At 47.6% G+C, this 14,047-nt stretch overlaps 1 protein-coding gene across 2 annotated transcripts in view; it reads left to right on the top strand.

Annotated features, from left to right (window-relative positions):
- Positions 1–14,047, top strand: part of lrp6 (low density lipoprotein receptor-related protein 6) — a 39,958-nt gene that overhangs the window by 2,279 nt on the left and 23,632 nt on the right. For both annotated transcript variants that reach the window (XM_023428044.2, XM_023428045.2), the window contains exons 2-5: positions 643–1,039; positions 11,667–11,864; positions 12,016–12,212; positions 12,942–13,073. In XM_023428044.2, coding sequence (XP_023283812.1) covers positions 643–1,039; positions 11,667–11,864; positions 12,016–12,212; positions 12,942–13,073 — 924 coding nt within the window. The remainder of the gene's footprint in view (positions 1–642; positions 1,040–11,666; positions 11,865–12,015; positions 12,213–12,941; positions 13,074–14,047) is intronic.

A 14,047-nucleotide genomic window follows, 5' to 3' on the forward strand; every position in this document is an offset into this window, starting at 1 on the left:
AGGTCCAGGATCCAGCAGAGTCCTGAGCCGCTGATCCAGGTTCAGTTGAACTTCATCAGGCACCAACATCAGGAACTGATCTGTGTTCCCAACAACAGACCCAGGATCAGCTCTTTGTTTGTGATGCTTTTATCTTTATTAACAACGACACACGACAACAATAAGCATCTATAAATATAAAGAGCTGTAATGAAGAGGTAGCAGACAGGTAACAGACAGGTAATACACAGGTAACAGACAGGTAACAGACAGGTAGGAGACAGGTAACAGACAGGTAGGAGACAGGTAGGAGACAGGTAACAGACAGGTAACAGACAGGTAGGAGACAGGTAGGAGACAGGTAGGAGACAGGTAACAGACAGTTATACATAGTTATTTTCGGTCACTGGACTTTTTGTTCTAGAACCGACAAAGACGAAACACTTTGATCAATATATGAATTTAAACAACATAAACTCAAAATAATTTCATATTCCACATAGATCAAGTCCAACTCACAGTCAGAGGATCTCAGTCTCTACTCAAGGTCCTCTTACTCGCTTGTTCCGGAGCTTTTGATTGTGTCGCACGGTCTCATCGACCTGGTGGAGCTCGTTGTTAAATGTGTGTTTTGACCCTCGTGTCTCCTCCCGCCCGTTGCAGGCGTGCCGCTGCTGCTGTATGCGAACCGGCGGGACCTTCGGCTCGTGGATGCGGCGCACGAAAAGGCCAACGCCACGGTCGTGGTGGGAGGGCTGGAGGACGCCGCCGCCGTGGACTACGTCTACTCCCAGGGCCTCATCTACTGGAGCGACGTGAGCGAGGAGGCCATCAAACGCACCGTCTTCAACCAGTCCGGGGCCAGCACGGTCCAGACGGTGGTCCCGGGTCTGGCCTCCCCGGACGGACTGGCCTGCGATTGGTTAGGGAGGAAACTTTACTGGACGGACTCAGAAACCAATCGGATCGAGGTGGCGGAGTTGGACGGCGCTCTGAGGAAGGTTCTGTTCTGGCAGGAGCTGGATCAGCCCAGAGCCATCGCCCTGGATCCAGAACGAGGGTGAGTCCCAGAGTCCAGGTGTTTCCAGGTGCAGGAGGAGGTCAGAGGTCAGAGGTCAGAGGTTAGAGAAGCATCGTTAGTTATAAGAGTGAACCTGACGACGGCCACTGATGACCTCTGGGTCACAGCGTACTCTAGCTGTCAGAGCTACAGACACAGATTCAGTTTTCCCGCCACAAGTCGATGAGAAGAGTTGAAAATATAGATTCTTTGATGGAGACAAATACTTTGGAGTTGATTCATTGTAAATTTCCTGAATTTCTCTGTTTTCTGCCTCAGTAACTGAACTTCTCTGGGTTTTGGATGACGTGTAGTAAACTGAGTGATCGATCGATGTTCAGCAGGTTTATTAATAGTGAAATTGATCGGCAGCTGCAGCCTCGGTTCAGAGGAAGGACTTTGTTTCCTAGAAAGTCGCGTTATCGGCCTGAAACTCTCAGGATCTCAGTTTGTGTTTGCACATCAAACATCCACATGATCAGTGTGAACACACGGCTGCAGCTGAACGCACCTCAAGGCTCCGACTCCTGCCGAGGAGGAAGAGGAGGAGAGGGAGGAGGAGGAGGAGGAGGGTGTGTTTGTTGCTCGTCCTGGATCAGATTGGGTTGCAGGGCTGAGCTGCTCCTCCAGGATCCTCCTGGAAACTGAACAACAGCGTCAGTGTGGAGGAGGAGGGGGAGACGAGGGGGAGAGGCGAGGAAGGACAAGGGGAGACAAGGGAGGACGAGGGGGAGAGGAGGAGCTCGTTGTTGGCAGCTGAGGAATGTCTTGTATCAGCTGGAGATAGAGAGGGAATCTGCAGGAGGAGGGTTCAGATAAACCAACACACACACACACACACACACACACACACACACACTTTACTAAGAATCACAAACAGTCAAAAACATCAGATGAGGAGGAGGAGGCTGAACCTTCTTCACATTAACACATGAAACCAGCAGAAACATCAGATCTTCATCTTGTTTTCCACATGGTTTTAATGACCTTCTTCTTCTTCTGTGGTTTAATGGAGGCTCGGCTCCACCAGCTGTTTGTCTCCACGATGGAGACGTTCATTGACGCTTTGTCTTTTGCTGATTCTTCTCAAACTTTGGTTTAAATTTGATGAAACCAAACATCATCATCATTGTCTGTGTGCGCCGGCGCCTCCTGGCGGCGAGCAGCAGCGCGCCCGTTGGTGGTGCGTCTTGGGCGTAAGGAAAATGTTGGAAACGTTATGTTAATGAGCTATGACGCTGTTCGGTGGCAACCAATCTGAATGTAGAAGTGCTCCACAACACAAGCTGTAAACTTTAGTTCCCAAACACAACGGAGGATGGACCGCTCATTGTTCCCTCCTTTACGACCTTAAAAAAAGACCAAGCCTGGACAGAGGTGTGTGACAGGTGTGACAGGTGAGCTGCTGAGGTGATATTTTGTGACTACAGGAGGGAGTTTAGTTGCTTGACGACTTGATGCGAATCAGACGGTACGTTCATCATTTAAAAGATTTCTTTAATCAATCAATCAATCAAACTATACTTGAACAGCACTTTTCATACAGGTCAGTGCAGGTCGAACAGCTTCACACGCTGATGAGCTGAAGCTGAGAGCGAACAGAACAACAACAACAGAGATGGTCAGCTGACACACTGAGTTTAGTGTGAAGATCCCGGTCCACTTTGTGCCCTTTAAATAAAGTTTCAAGACTTCTGATTTTCAATGTGAGCGTACAGTAAATCTGCTGTCCTGTAGAAACCAGTGTTTGTGGTGGAGAATCGGGTCGAGGCGTCACACCGCCGTCACACCGCCGTCACACCGCCGTCACACCGCCGTCACACTGCCATCACACCGCCGTCTCACCGCCGTCTCCAGGCTGCTGTCGCTCTGTCAGCCGACCTCTGTGTCCCAGAGCGCAGAGAGAAGGTGATGTTTATTTCAGACCCTGTTCCACCTGCTGGACCTCATCTGCTGCTGAAGGTCACACTGTACACACACACACACACACACACACACACACACACACACACACACACACACACACACACACACACACACACACACACACACACACACACACACACACACTCCCTGTCCTTCATCACCATGTTTCCTCCCTCCATGTTTCCAGTGTCAGGCTCCAGAGAGGCGTTGGATTAGGATGTAAATCCATTAGGACTCAGATAAAAGAGGCCTGTAATGTATTCATTAGTTTTATTTAAATTTGGGTCTCTCTCTCTCTCTCTCCCTCTCTCTCTCTCCCTCGCTGTCTTTCTTTCTCTTCTCTCTTGGGTTTCTATTCATGGAAACTCTTCCCTCTTCGGTGTTTGATCCAGCTCCGTATCAGAGATAAAAGTCACACCGAGCCGGTCGCTGGTTTCACTCTGATACTTTATTCTGAACTGTACTCTTGTTTTTCTCCCATTTGTGTCGGAGTTGTTTGTGTTTGAGTCACAAACACAAAAACCAGGTTGTGAGAGTGAAACTCCCGCCTGATCATTTAGAGACTGAAACTCTGAGCTTTCAGAGACAAACTGAAGCCACAACGAGACACTGTAAAAGCCCAAGATCTGGTCTTTATTTATGTTGGTCAACAACAGGAAGTTTGTGCTTCAGCCCACCTGACTCCATGTTCACTCACTGACCAGGTGAACCAATCGGAGAGCTCCGTCCACGGTCAGACACCTGAACAACATGAAAGTCTTTTCAGTTAAAACAACTGCACTGTGTCACAGCAACATCTGGTGAGGGGACAGACAGACAGCTGATAACATCTGTATTTCATGGTCGAGACGTCGTCTGACAGAACGACAGTAAATCAGGTGGAAGAAGCGATTCAGCTGTGTCTTCACTTACAGGAAAAGTTTCTTCTTGACTGCAGAATAACAGACTCAGAGTTTTTAGTTTTAAAATTCTTCTTTTCTTCTGTGTTTACTCTCAGAAACTCCTGTGTTATTGTAAACTGTGGGATGGTGTTTTATTTTGAAAACCCTGGGTTTGTGTTTTATTTTGAAAGTAGTGTTGTAGTCTGGACAGAAAAAGACCTTTGTAATCGATGAGGTCACAGCCACAGTCTCTCCTGATTGGCTCTCGTCAGCCTGGACTACCAGTGGTGAATACAACATGATAATGAATGACAGTGTCACTGACCCTGTTGTCTTTGTTAGCAGCTGCTGTTCACTTACAGTCTCTGTTTTAATGCTACAACTGCAGAGGAAACAATCTACTTCCTGTTTACACCGGCTTGCACATGCTCAGTGTAGGTGAATGGTCATGTGATGTGTGTTAGTTTGGACAGAGATTGATCGTGATACGGAGCTAAAGCGCTTGTTTCTTATAATCACAACATCGTCTGATAAAATCAATACAAGTCCAGTTTATTAACAGCAGCTCACAGTTAAAGGTGGAGGTGACTGAAGGTTGACCTCTGAACTTTACTGCCTCATGACCTCTGACCTTCACTGAGCTGGCTGCAGGTTGAACACACTGACACACTGGAGGTCGGAAACTGTTGTAGTGAGAACAGAGGAGGGAAGAGGCTGAGGGTGTGTGTGTGTGGACACATTCACAGCTGGAAACCTGGTGTGTGTGTGTGTGTGTGTGTGTGTGTGTGTGTGTGTGTGTGTGTGTGTGTGTTGAATGCTGTCGATCATGCCTGGCTCTAACACAGTTGGCAGGATGAGGTGAAGTGTTGAACAAAGCTGTGATCACACTCTTGTACAAATAACTACACCAGCTTCTGATTTAATCAGTCACATCCCCCGCTGTGTGTGTGTGTGTGCGTGTGTTTCTGTGTGTGTCTGTGTGTGTGCGTGTGTGTCTGTGTGTGTGTGCGTGTGCGTGTGTGAGTGTGTGTGTGAGTGTGTGTCCTCCATCTCATTAGCATGACTGCTACACAAACTGAGGCTCCTTCACTGATGCATAAAATGGGTTGCATACGTTCCTGTTCTGTGTTGTTGTGTTCGGTTGCGTGTGTGTCACAAAGGCTCATTGTTGCCGCGGCAGCTGTTTTGTTTTTGCAGCAGCAGCACGCCAGATACACTGATACATGAGGGAGGGAAACGCTGTTTCATTTACATGTTCGCTGCCCAGCTGGGACGTATGTGGACGGCGTGAGGGCTGTTTTAGTACGAGAGAAGAAGTGGTCTGTCCACACTGGAGGGTGCAGGCTGTCTCAGAGGAAGGGTGGGGGTGTGATCTGTTTAAATATGGAGATAACTCCGTCCTGGCTTGGATACAGACATATTGGGGATCTGAGGTGGTCATGGACCACAGAGAGATCTGGTTCATGTACCTGATGACACCTTGTTACTGGTCACTGCTGTTTGTGCAGACCTCTCTGATCTATACTGACACACTGACAGTTTCCTGTAACTATTAAATGATCTGACTGTGGCACAGTGTTTACACCCATTCATAGTGATGCTGACTAGTCTGCAGACTTACCAAGTTTATTTAACTGTTTCTGAAAGTGGGTGAGACTCAGTCGTTGGTGTTTCCGCTGCAACACCTGTCTGAAGCCGCACCTGTGCAGGTAATCAGCAGCAGCAGGATAAAGGCTGATTCAGGTGTCTGAAATCAGAATGTGATGTTTACATGTGCAGACATTGAAAGTTGATCCTTCACAGAAACCTCACAAGAAGCAGGAGTTCATGTTCCCATTGTGCTGCGTCTACATAACTCTGTCTGAATCTTAAAACTGTGTTTTCATATGAAAACAATGTGTGTCCTCATCAGTGTTTCAGGTGGTTTTAGTAAAAAACAAAAAAAACAGATGTTTTCTTCTTCAGTTAAATAACAAAACTGCGTCAAAGTAACATCTGGTGAGGAGACGCACAGCTGCTGATAACATCTGTATTTTATCATCAAAATCAGCTTAAACCAGGTTCAGGGCAACAGCTTTGATCAGATATATCAATGTTCAACATGCGATTACAGAGAAAGTTTGAGACGACTAATTGATGATGACGACTTTTAGAAAAACTCTAGTGTGAGTCGAAGTGGAAGAAAAACATGTTTCCAGATTCACTGAGAGACATTTTAACAGCAGGAAAAGAGTTTGCCACAGTTTACCACAATTTACTGTGGTTTACTGCGGTTTACTACAGTTTAGCACAGTTTACTATGGTTAACTACAGTTTACTACGGTTTAACACAGTTTACTACAATTTATTGCAGTTTACTACGGTTAACTACAGTTTACCACAATTTACTATGGTTTACTACGGTTTACTGCGGTTTACTACAGATTACTACAGTTAACTGCGGTTTACTGCGGTTTACTACAGATTACTACAGTTTACTGCGGTTTACTACAGATTACTACAGTTTACGACAGATTACTAAAGTTTACTGCGGTTTACTACAGTTTACTGCGATTCACAGCGGTTTACTACAGATTACTTCAGTTTACTACAGATTACTATGGTTTACTGCGGTTTAGTACAGATTAATACAGTTTACTACAGATTACTACAGATTACAACAGATTACTACAGTTTACTACAGATTACTTCAGTTTACTACAGTTTACTTCAGTTTACAACATATTACTTCAGTTTACTACAGTTTACTACGGTTTACTGCAGATTACTACGGTTTACTACAGTTCACTGCAGTTTACTGCGGTTTACTACAGATTACTACAGTTTACGACAGATTACTAAAGTTTACTGCGGTTTACTACAGTTTACTGCGATTCACAGCGGTTTACTACAGATTACTTCAGTTTACTACAGATTACTATGGTTTACTGCGGTTTAGATCAGATTAATACAGTTTACTACAGATTACTACAGTTTACTACAGATTACAACAGATTACTACAGTTTACCACAGAGTACTGCAGGTTACCACAGAGTACTTCAGTTTACTACAGTTTAATGGTTTACTGCGGTTTAGATCAGATTAATACAGTTTACTACAGATTACTACAGTTTACTACAGATTACAACAGATTACTACAGTTTACCACAGAGTACTGCAGGTTACCACAGAGTACTTCAGTTTACTACAGTTTAATACAGATTACTTCAGTTTACTACAGTTTACTACAGTTTACTACAGTTTACCACAGAGTACCGCAGAGTACCGCAGAGTACCGCAGAGTACCACAGAGTACTACAGAGTACTACAGTTTACCACAGTTTACCACAGAGTACCGCAGAGTACCACAGAGTACCACAAGGTACTACAGATTACTTCAGTTTACTACAGTTTACCACAGAGTACCGCAGAGTACCGCAGAGTACCGCAGAGTACCGCAGAGTACCGCAGAGTACCACAGAGTACCACAGAGTACTACAGTTTACCACAGAGTACCGCAGAGTACCGCAGAGTACCACAGAGTACCACAGAGTACTACAGTTTACCACAGAGTACCACAGAGTACCACAGAGTACCACAGAGTACCACAGAGTACTGCAGTTTACCACAGAGTACCACAGAGTACCACAGAGTACTACAGTTTACCACAGTTTACCACAGAGTACCACAGAGTACCACAGAGTACCACAGAGTACCACAGAGTACTACAGAGTACTACAGTTTACCACAGAGTACCACAGAGTACCACAGAGTACCACAGAGTACTACAGTTTACCACAGAGTACCACAGAGTACCACAGAGTACCACAGAGTACCACAGTTTACCACAGTTTACCACAGAGTACCACAGAGTACCACAGAGTACCACAGAGTACCACAGAGTACCACAGAGTACCACAGAGTACCACAGAGTACTACAGTTTACCACAGAGTACCACAGAGTACCACAGTTTACCACAGAGTACCACAGAGTACCACAGAGTACCACAGAGTACCACAGAGTACCACAGAGTACTACAGAGTACCGCAGAGTACTACAGTTTACCACAGAGTACCACAGAGTACCACAGAGTACTACAGTTTACCACAGAGTACCACAGAGTACCACAGAGTACCACAGAGTACTACAGAGTACCACAGAGTACCACAGTTTACCACAGAGTACCACAGAGTACCACAGAGTACCACAGAGTACCACAGAGTACCACAGAGTACTACAGAGTACTACAGAGTACCACAGAGTACCACAGAGTACCACAGAGTACCACAGAGTACCACAGAGTACTACAGAGTACTGCAGTTGACTGAGGAGCTCTGCAGCTCAGTAACGGGCCTCTGGCCTGTTGTGGTCTGGTTTTGTTGCTGGTCTTTACTGACTCTGGTTTGGAGTCTGACTGTGTTGAAACACAATCGGCTGCCATGACGACAGAAAATCAAAGCGTAACCCTTCAGATTTGAATTTGAAAGTGGCGATAAAGAGTTGAGTTGCAGATAAAGAGTGAGGCTGGGATGTTGGTGGTGGAGGAAAGTCAGTGTGGATCAGGTTCAGTCTGTCGTAGCGCTGCGGAGGGAAACTGGTTCTCCAAATCCAGGCTGGAACGCGGCGCTGGACTCGGTTCAACTGGAATGATTAATGCATCAGGTACCAAATACAATGCAGCTCTTGTGGTGAGGGGATGTGTTGTGTGTGCGCGGCATTTCTCCACTGTTTTACTCTTTTTTTCCGCCTGGCTGGGGCCACATTGTTCAGACCGGGGGAGAAAATCACCCGAACGTTTGAGACGTTCGCTGAAGTCAGACCTGGACCGGGTCCATGTGTAAAACCTAAAACATTCAGAGTCCCGTCTGAAGAGTTGGTTTGTGATGCCGACACTGAAACTGCAGTCGTCGTGTGCAGGTTAGTCACAGCTCGCGGCTCATGTGCTCGTAGGATTTTCTTTGTTTGCAGTGAAACTCGACCAGCTGCCGTGTTTCAGGCTGCGGTGTGTTTGGCTCCTGGGCGGACTCTCAGTTAGAGCCTTTGTCCCGGACTCAAAGGGATTTCGTGGAGAGGCCCGGCAGCTCCGATTGTGGGTCAGTTTTTCATCTGGAGCGCCGAGTCAGAGGAAGTGACGCCGCTCGCTGTGACTGACGTGGTTCAACCTGTAGCTTTACATAAGTCCGCTTCACTCAGGGTCAGAAGGTCAGACTGTTCAGCTTCGGTCACCAGAACTAAACTTTAACAACTGGGTCAAGAAGAACTACAACTCCCAGGGTTCATTTCAGCAGGAGCTTCAAATTCAGTATTGTAGATCAGGTTACTGTCAGATTCTGGATCAGTTTGTGCTGAATTCTTTAATCATGCAGCAGCTGAGGCTCTTGGGTAATGTAGTCTTTAGAGCCACCCACCAAACTGACAAAAAGAGGAAAAAACAGTGTAAATTATTACTTTTTTTAATTTGTGTGACCTCGGGGCGTCGAGTAGCTCAGTGGGTTGAGCATCCGCCCCACGTGCAGAGGCCAAGGTCCTCGCTGCAGTCGGCCCCGGTTCGAGTCCCGCATCGGCATGTGATTCCCCCTCTTCCTATCAGGAGAATCTGTGTTCATGTCATCAAGACAAAAAGCTGAAATGGGAGGTTACTCCCTCAGATCGTGATTTTAATTTAATCAGCTGATTAATTATCAGTTGACAAATGGATAAAGTGACTAATCGTATCAGTTTCAGACTAATTATCAAATCAAAACAACAGATTAATATGTGATGGACATGAGGTTTAGCTACAGCTGTACTTGTCTTTAAATGTGTAGTGTGTGTGTGTGTGTGTGTGTGTGTGTGTGTGTGTGTGTGTGTGTGGACAAAGACGTCCTGTTACACAACCACAGAGTGGACAGCAGCTCAGTCAGATGAAGAGGCCTCCTCATTACATCAGACAGATTTTACAGCCGTGTAATTGGACTCATTAAAGGGCTCATTTTGGACCCCCCCCCCCCCCCGTTCACTCTCTCCTGCCTCTGACTTTGAGCTGACCTCTTTGGCTCTGGTCACAGCAGCTTTTCACACGAATCAGAGACAAAGAGCGTCTCAGACTGACGGACAGTTTCACTAACTTCATGTCCACAAAGTCTCACTGTGGTCCTCTGAGGTCCTGCTGGACCTGGTCCTGCTGGACCCTGCTGCGCTCAGAGTCCTGCAGAGACCTCCTGTGGTCAGTCTTTGGTCTGTAGTGTGTTGGGGAGACCCTCTTCACCTCTGTGGTCTCAGGTCTGTTTGTTCTTGAAGCTCCTCATGAGCTCTGGTCCCTGGTCTCTGGTCTCTGGTCTCTGGTCTCTGGTCTCTGGTCTCTGGTCTCTGGTCTCTGGTCCTTGGTCCCTGGTCTCTGGTCTCTGGTCCCTGGTCTCTGGTCTCTGGTCTCTGGTCTCTGGTCTCTAGTCTGGTCTCTGGTCTCTGGTCTCTAGTCTGGTCTCTGGTCTCTGGTCTCTAGTCTGGTCTCTGGTCTCTAGTCTGGTCTCTGGTCTCTGGTCTCTGGTCTCTGGTCTCTGGTCTCTGGTCTGGTGTCTGGTCTCTGGTCTCTGGTCTCTGGTCCCTGGTCTCTGGTCTCTGGTCTCTGGTCTCTAGTCTGGTCTCTGGTCTCTGGTCTCTGGTCGTCTGGTCTCTAGTCTGGTCTCTGGTCTCTGGTCTCTGGTCTCTGGTCTCTGGTCTGGTCTCTGGTCTGGTCTCTAGTCTGGTCTCTGGTCTCTAGTCTGGTCTCTGGTCTCTAGTCTGGTCTCTGGTCTGGTCTCTAGTCTCTGGTCTCTGGTCTCTGGTCTGGTCTCTGGTCTCTGGTCTCTGGTCTCTAGTCTGGTCTCTGGTCTCTAGTCTGGTCTCTGGTCTCTGGTCTCTAGTCTCTGGTCTCTGGTCTGGTCTCTAGTCTCTGGTCTCTAGTCTCTGGTCTCTGGTCTCTGGTCTCTGGTCTCTGGTCTGGTCTCTGGTCTCTGGTCTGGTCTCTGGTCTCTGGTGCACTCCTGTTGGAGCTGAGGCTGTGGGGGGAGGGGCAGGGTGGAGATTAGTGGTGTGTGTGTGGGGGGGGGGGTCCAGCTGTGATGGTAATTAAGACAAACAAAGAGGAGAATTAGCTGAACAGCAGTCACCCCCCCTCCTCCTACAGACCCCCCCCCCACACACACACACACACACACACACACACACACACACACACACTCACACACAGCTGATTATCATCCTGGTGTTGAGAGGAAACAGTTTGTGGTGATGTCACAGGAAACAGGAAACACTGTTTATAATGTGATGTTGTGTTAAACTTGGTGAAATCATCGCTGAAACTGTCAGGCTGCGTTCACTAAATGTTTTCGACTGTTGGAGGTTGTTGTTGTTGTTGTTGTTTGTGGACCAATAGAAAGGCTGCATTACAGAATACATCTGAACCAATCAGGGGGCAGCACGCTCACCAGGTAACACACCTGATCCACCTCTACCAGAGTGTGATCCCTGCAGAGGACAGAGGACGGACGGAGGGAGTCGAGTCTCAAGTGGAGGGATGTACATTTACTGATGCAGCTGTTGCTAGGCAACCGGCACGAGAGCAGATGCAAGCCAAGGAGCGGCTCACTCGCCGTGTGTCCTCCCTCCACACGTAGGAGAATAAATGGTTTCACAGCGCTGATGCTGATCATGTGACAGCAGCTTCATCACGACCAGCTGATCTCCTGTTATTGATATGTTTATTATTCAGGTTATTAAGAGAAGAACTGAAACAATAAATCAATGACTTAAACTTCCCTCCACTGACGGACCTGTAGTCCTGCTGCTCCTCTAACGTTCTTGTTCTCCGGGTTCTCTCAGGTACATGTACTGGACCGACTGGGGCGAGGTCCCGAAGATCGAGCGCGCCGGGATGGACGGGACCAATCGATCGATGATCATTGATAAGGACATCTACTGGCCCAACGGGCTGACGCTGGACTACAGTCAGCAGAAACTGTACTGGGCCGACGCCAAGCACAACTTCATCCACCGCTCCAACCTGGACGGGTCCTCCAGGTACGCACACCGCCACCGCCAGGGGAGGGGCTTTCGCTGTGTCTCATTTTAAATACAGACGAACTGATGCTGCGTTCAGGTGTCAAAGGCAGGATCCAGACCTGACTGTGTGTGTGTGTGTGTGTGTGTGTGTGTGTGTGTGTGTGTTCAGGGAGGTGGTGGTGAAGGGAGAGCTGCCTCACCCCTTCGCCCTCACCCTGTACGAGGACACGCTGTTCTGGACCGACTGGAACACCCACTCCATCCACTCCTGCAGGAAACAGACCGGCGGCGAGCAGCGAGTCGTCCACTCTGACATCTTCTCCCCGATGGACATCCACGTCTTCAGCTCCAAGAGACAACCCAACTGTGAGTCCAGCTGACCTCTGACCTCTGGGGGTCAGGGTCGTTAGGCCTGACGTGTGATTGGTTCGTTATCGAGCCTTTTAACTCATTATATTAAAGTTTCTAATCTTCTTATTGAGGACATTTCTGGTCCCGGTTATTGGAATATTGATCGTTTGATCGCCTCAGAGATGTGTCACATTCATCATTGTGTTTAGAGGTGAAATGATTAGTCGATTGATTGATTGATTGATTTTCTGTTTTCCAGATTTTCAGATATAAGTATTTTCACATTTTCTGACTTTTCTGTGAAATGAAAATCAACAAAACATTTAAAACACCAGCTTTTTTTTTAGGCCGAACAATTCGTTGAGATTTATCAAGAATATTGGAGATGAATCAATAATTTAAATAATTGATCAGACAGTTCCTGATTTAACTGAACAAGTTTGAAACTATTTTATGACATTTCAGATCTTTTATCTTTTATTAGAAGATAAAAAGGTTTTTTATTTCTTAAATTTAAAAACATTATTTTGGTATTGGTTCAGAAACAGATGTCGTATCTGCCTTAGTATCAGAATGGATGATGAGTCAATAAACCGATCAATCAGTCAACAAATAGTTAGTCACCGACCTTCCTGATAATTGATTCCTCAGGTTCATTTAAAAACAGGAACTTCCTTGATGAAGACGTAAAGACGGTCAGTGGTTCTTCCTCCTTCAGTGCTGTTGTGTTTTTGTGGTTCTCAGTGAACAGTCCGTGTTCTGTGAGGAACGGAGGATGTTCCCACCTCTGCCTCCTCTCCCCGGTGAAGCCCTTCTATCAGTGTGCCTGTCCCACCGGAGTCCAGCTGCTGGAGGACGGGAAGACCTGCAGAGACGGTGAGCGCCCCCCCCCCCCCCCCCCCACTCTCCTCAAAGTCCCGAAGCTCCACATTTATTTCTCAGGGTGTAAAACTTTTTAATGTCTGTAGTTTTAAGAACGGAGGCCGGAGTCTCGGCGTCAGCTGACAGCGGCTCGTTTCAAACACAGATCTCAGATTTCACAAGTTTTGAAAAGTGTTGGAAACGGCCGAGTCGGTCGGAGTCAGGCGAGAGCGTCAGACAGACGCTGCCGGGCCGAGCTGCTGCCGGGCCGAGCTGCCGGGCGTGGAGCGGCGCAGTGGGTGGAGCAGGCGCCCCATGTGTAGCGGCTACAGTCCTCGCTGCAGTCGGCCCCCGGTTCGAGTCCCGCATCAGACGACCCTCTGCTGCATGTCATTCCCCCTCTCTGCCTCCCCATTTCCTGTCTCTCTACTGTGCTGTCAATAAAGGCATAAAAGCCCCAAAAAATATACGTAAAAAAGTAGCGTCTCGTTATTGTTTGAGGCCGGATCATCCCGCCGGTCTCAGAGCGTCCGAGCGTCCGAGGACTCTGATAAATCATCGTCTGTAAAACGTGGAAGCAGAAAGTGAAGCACATGAAATCCCTTCAGAGGAAACTGGAGTGAAACCAGAACAAAGATCCAAATATTTCCTGGGCGACGTCGACGTTTGGAGATTATCTTTTATTTCAGAGAGAAAACAGAAAAAGCCTCTTGTGTAACCGTTTACAAGAATCCAGCCGAACCGCCAGATTGAATTCATTAGTGTGTGAAGAGGAAGCAGCAGCTTGAGCCTGGAACCAAACCTCCGCCACTTCTCCGTCCTTTAACAAGTCTGACGTCGTCCGACTCCTCGCCGCCGCCGTCTCCGGACGCTCCCAGCGACTCCAGGTGGTGTTGGGCTGACCTGCAGTTGCCATGGTAACTCCACTCCATCACGGAGCTGGCTGTTTGAATGGCAGCTCTGGAAGTCCCCCCCCCCCCCCCCCCCCC

Source organism: Seriola lalandi, unplaced genomic scaffold, assembly GCF_002814215.2.
Source record: "Seriola lalandi dorsalis isolate HSWRI2012SDOR001 ecotype SW California unplaced genomic scaffold, Sedor1 jcf7180002054865, whole genome shotgun sequence".
In the NCBI taxonomy this organism is placed as follows: Eukaryota; Metazoa; Chordata; class Actinopteri; order Carangiformes; family Carangidae; genus Seriola; species Seriola lalandi.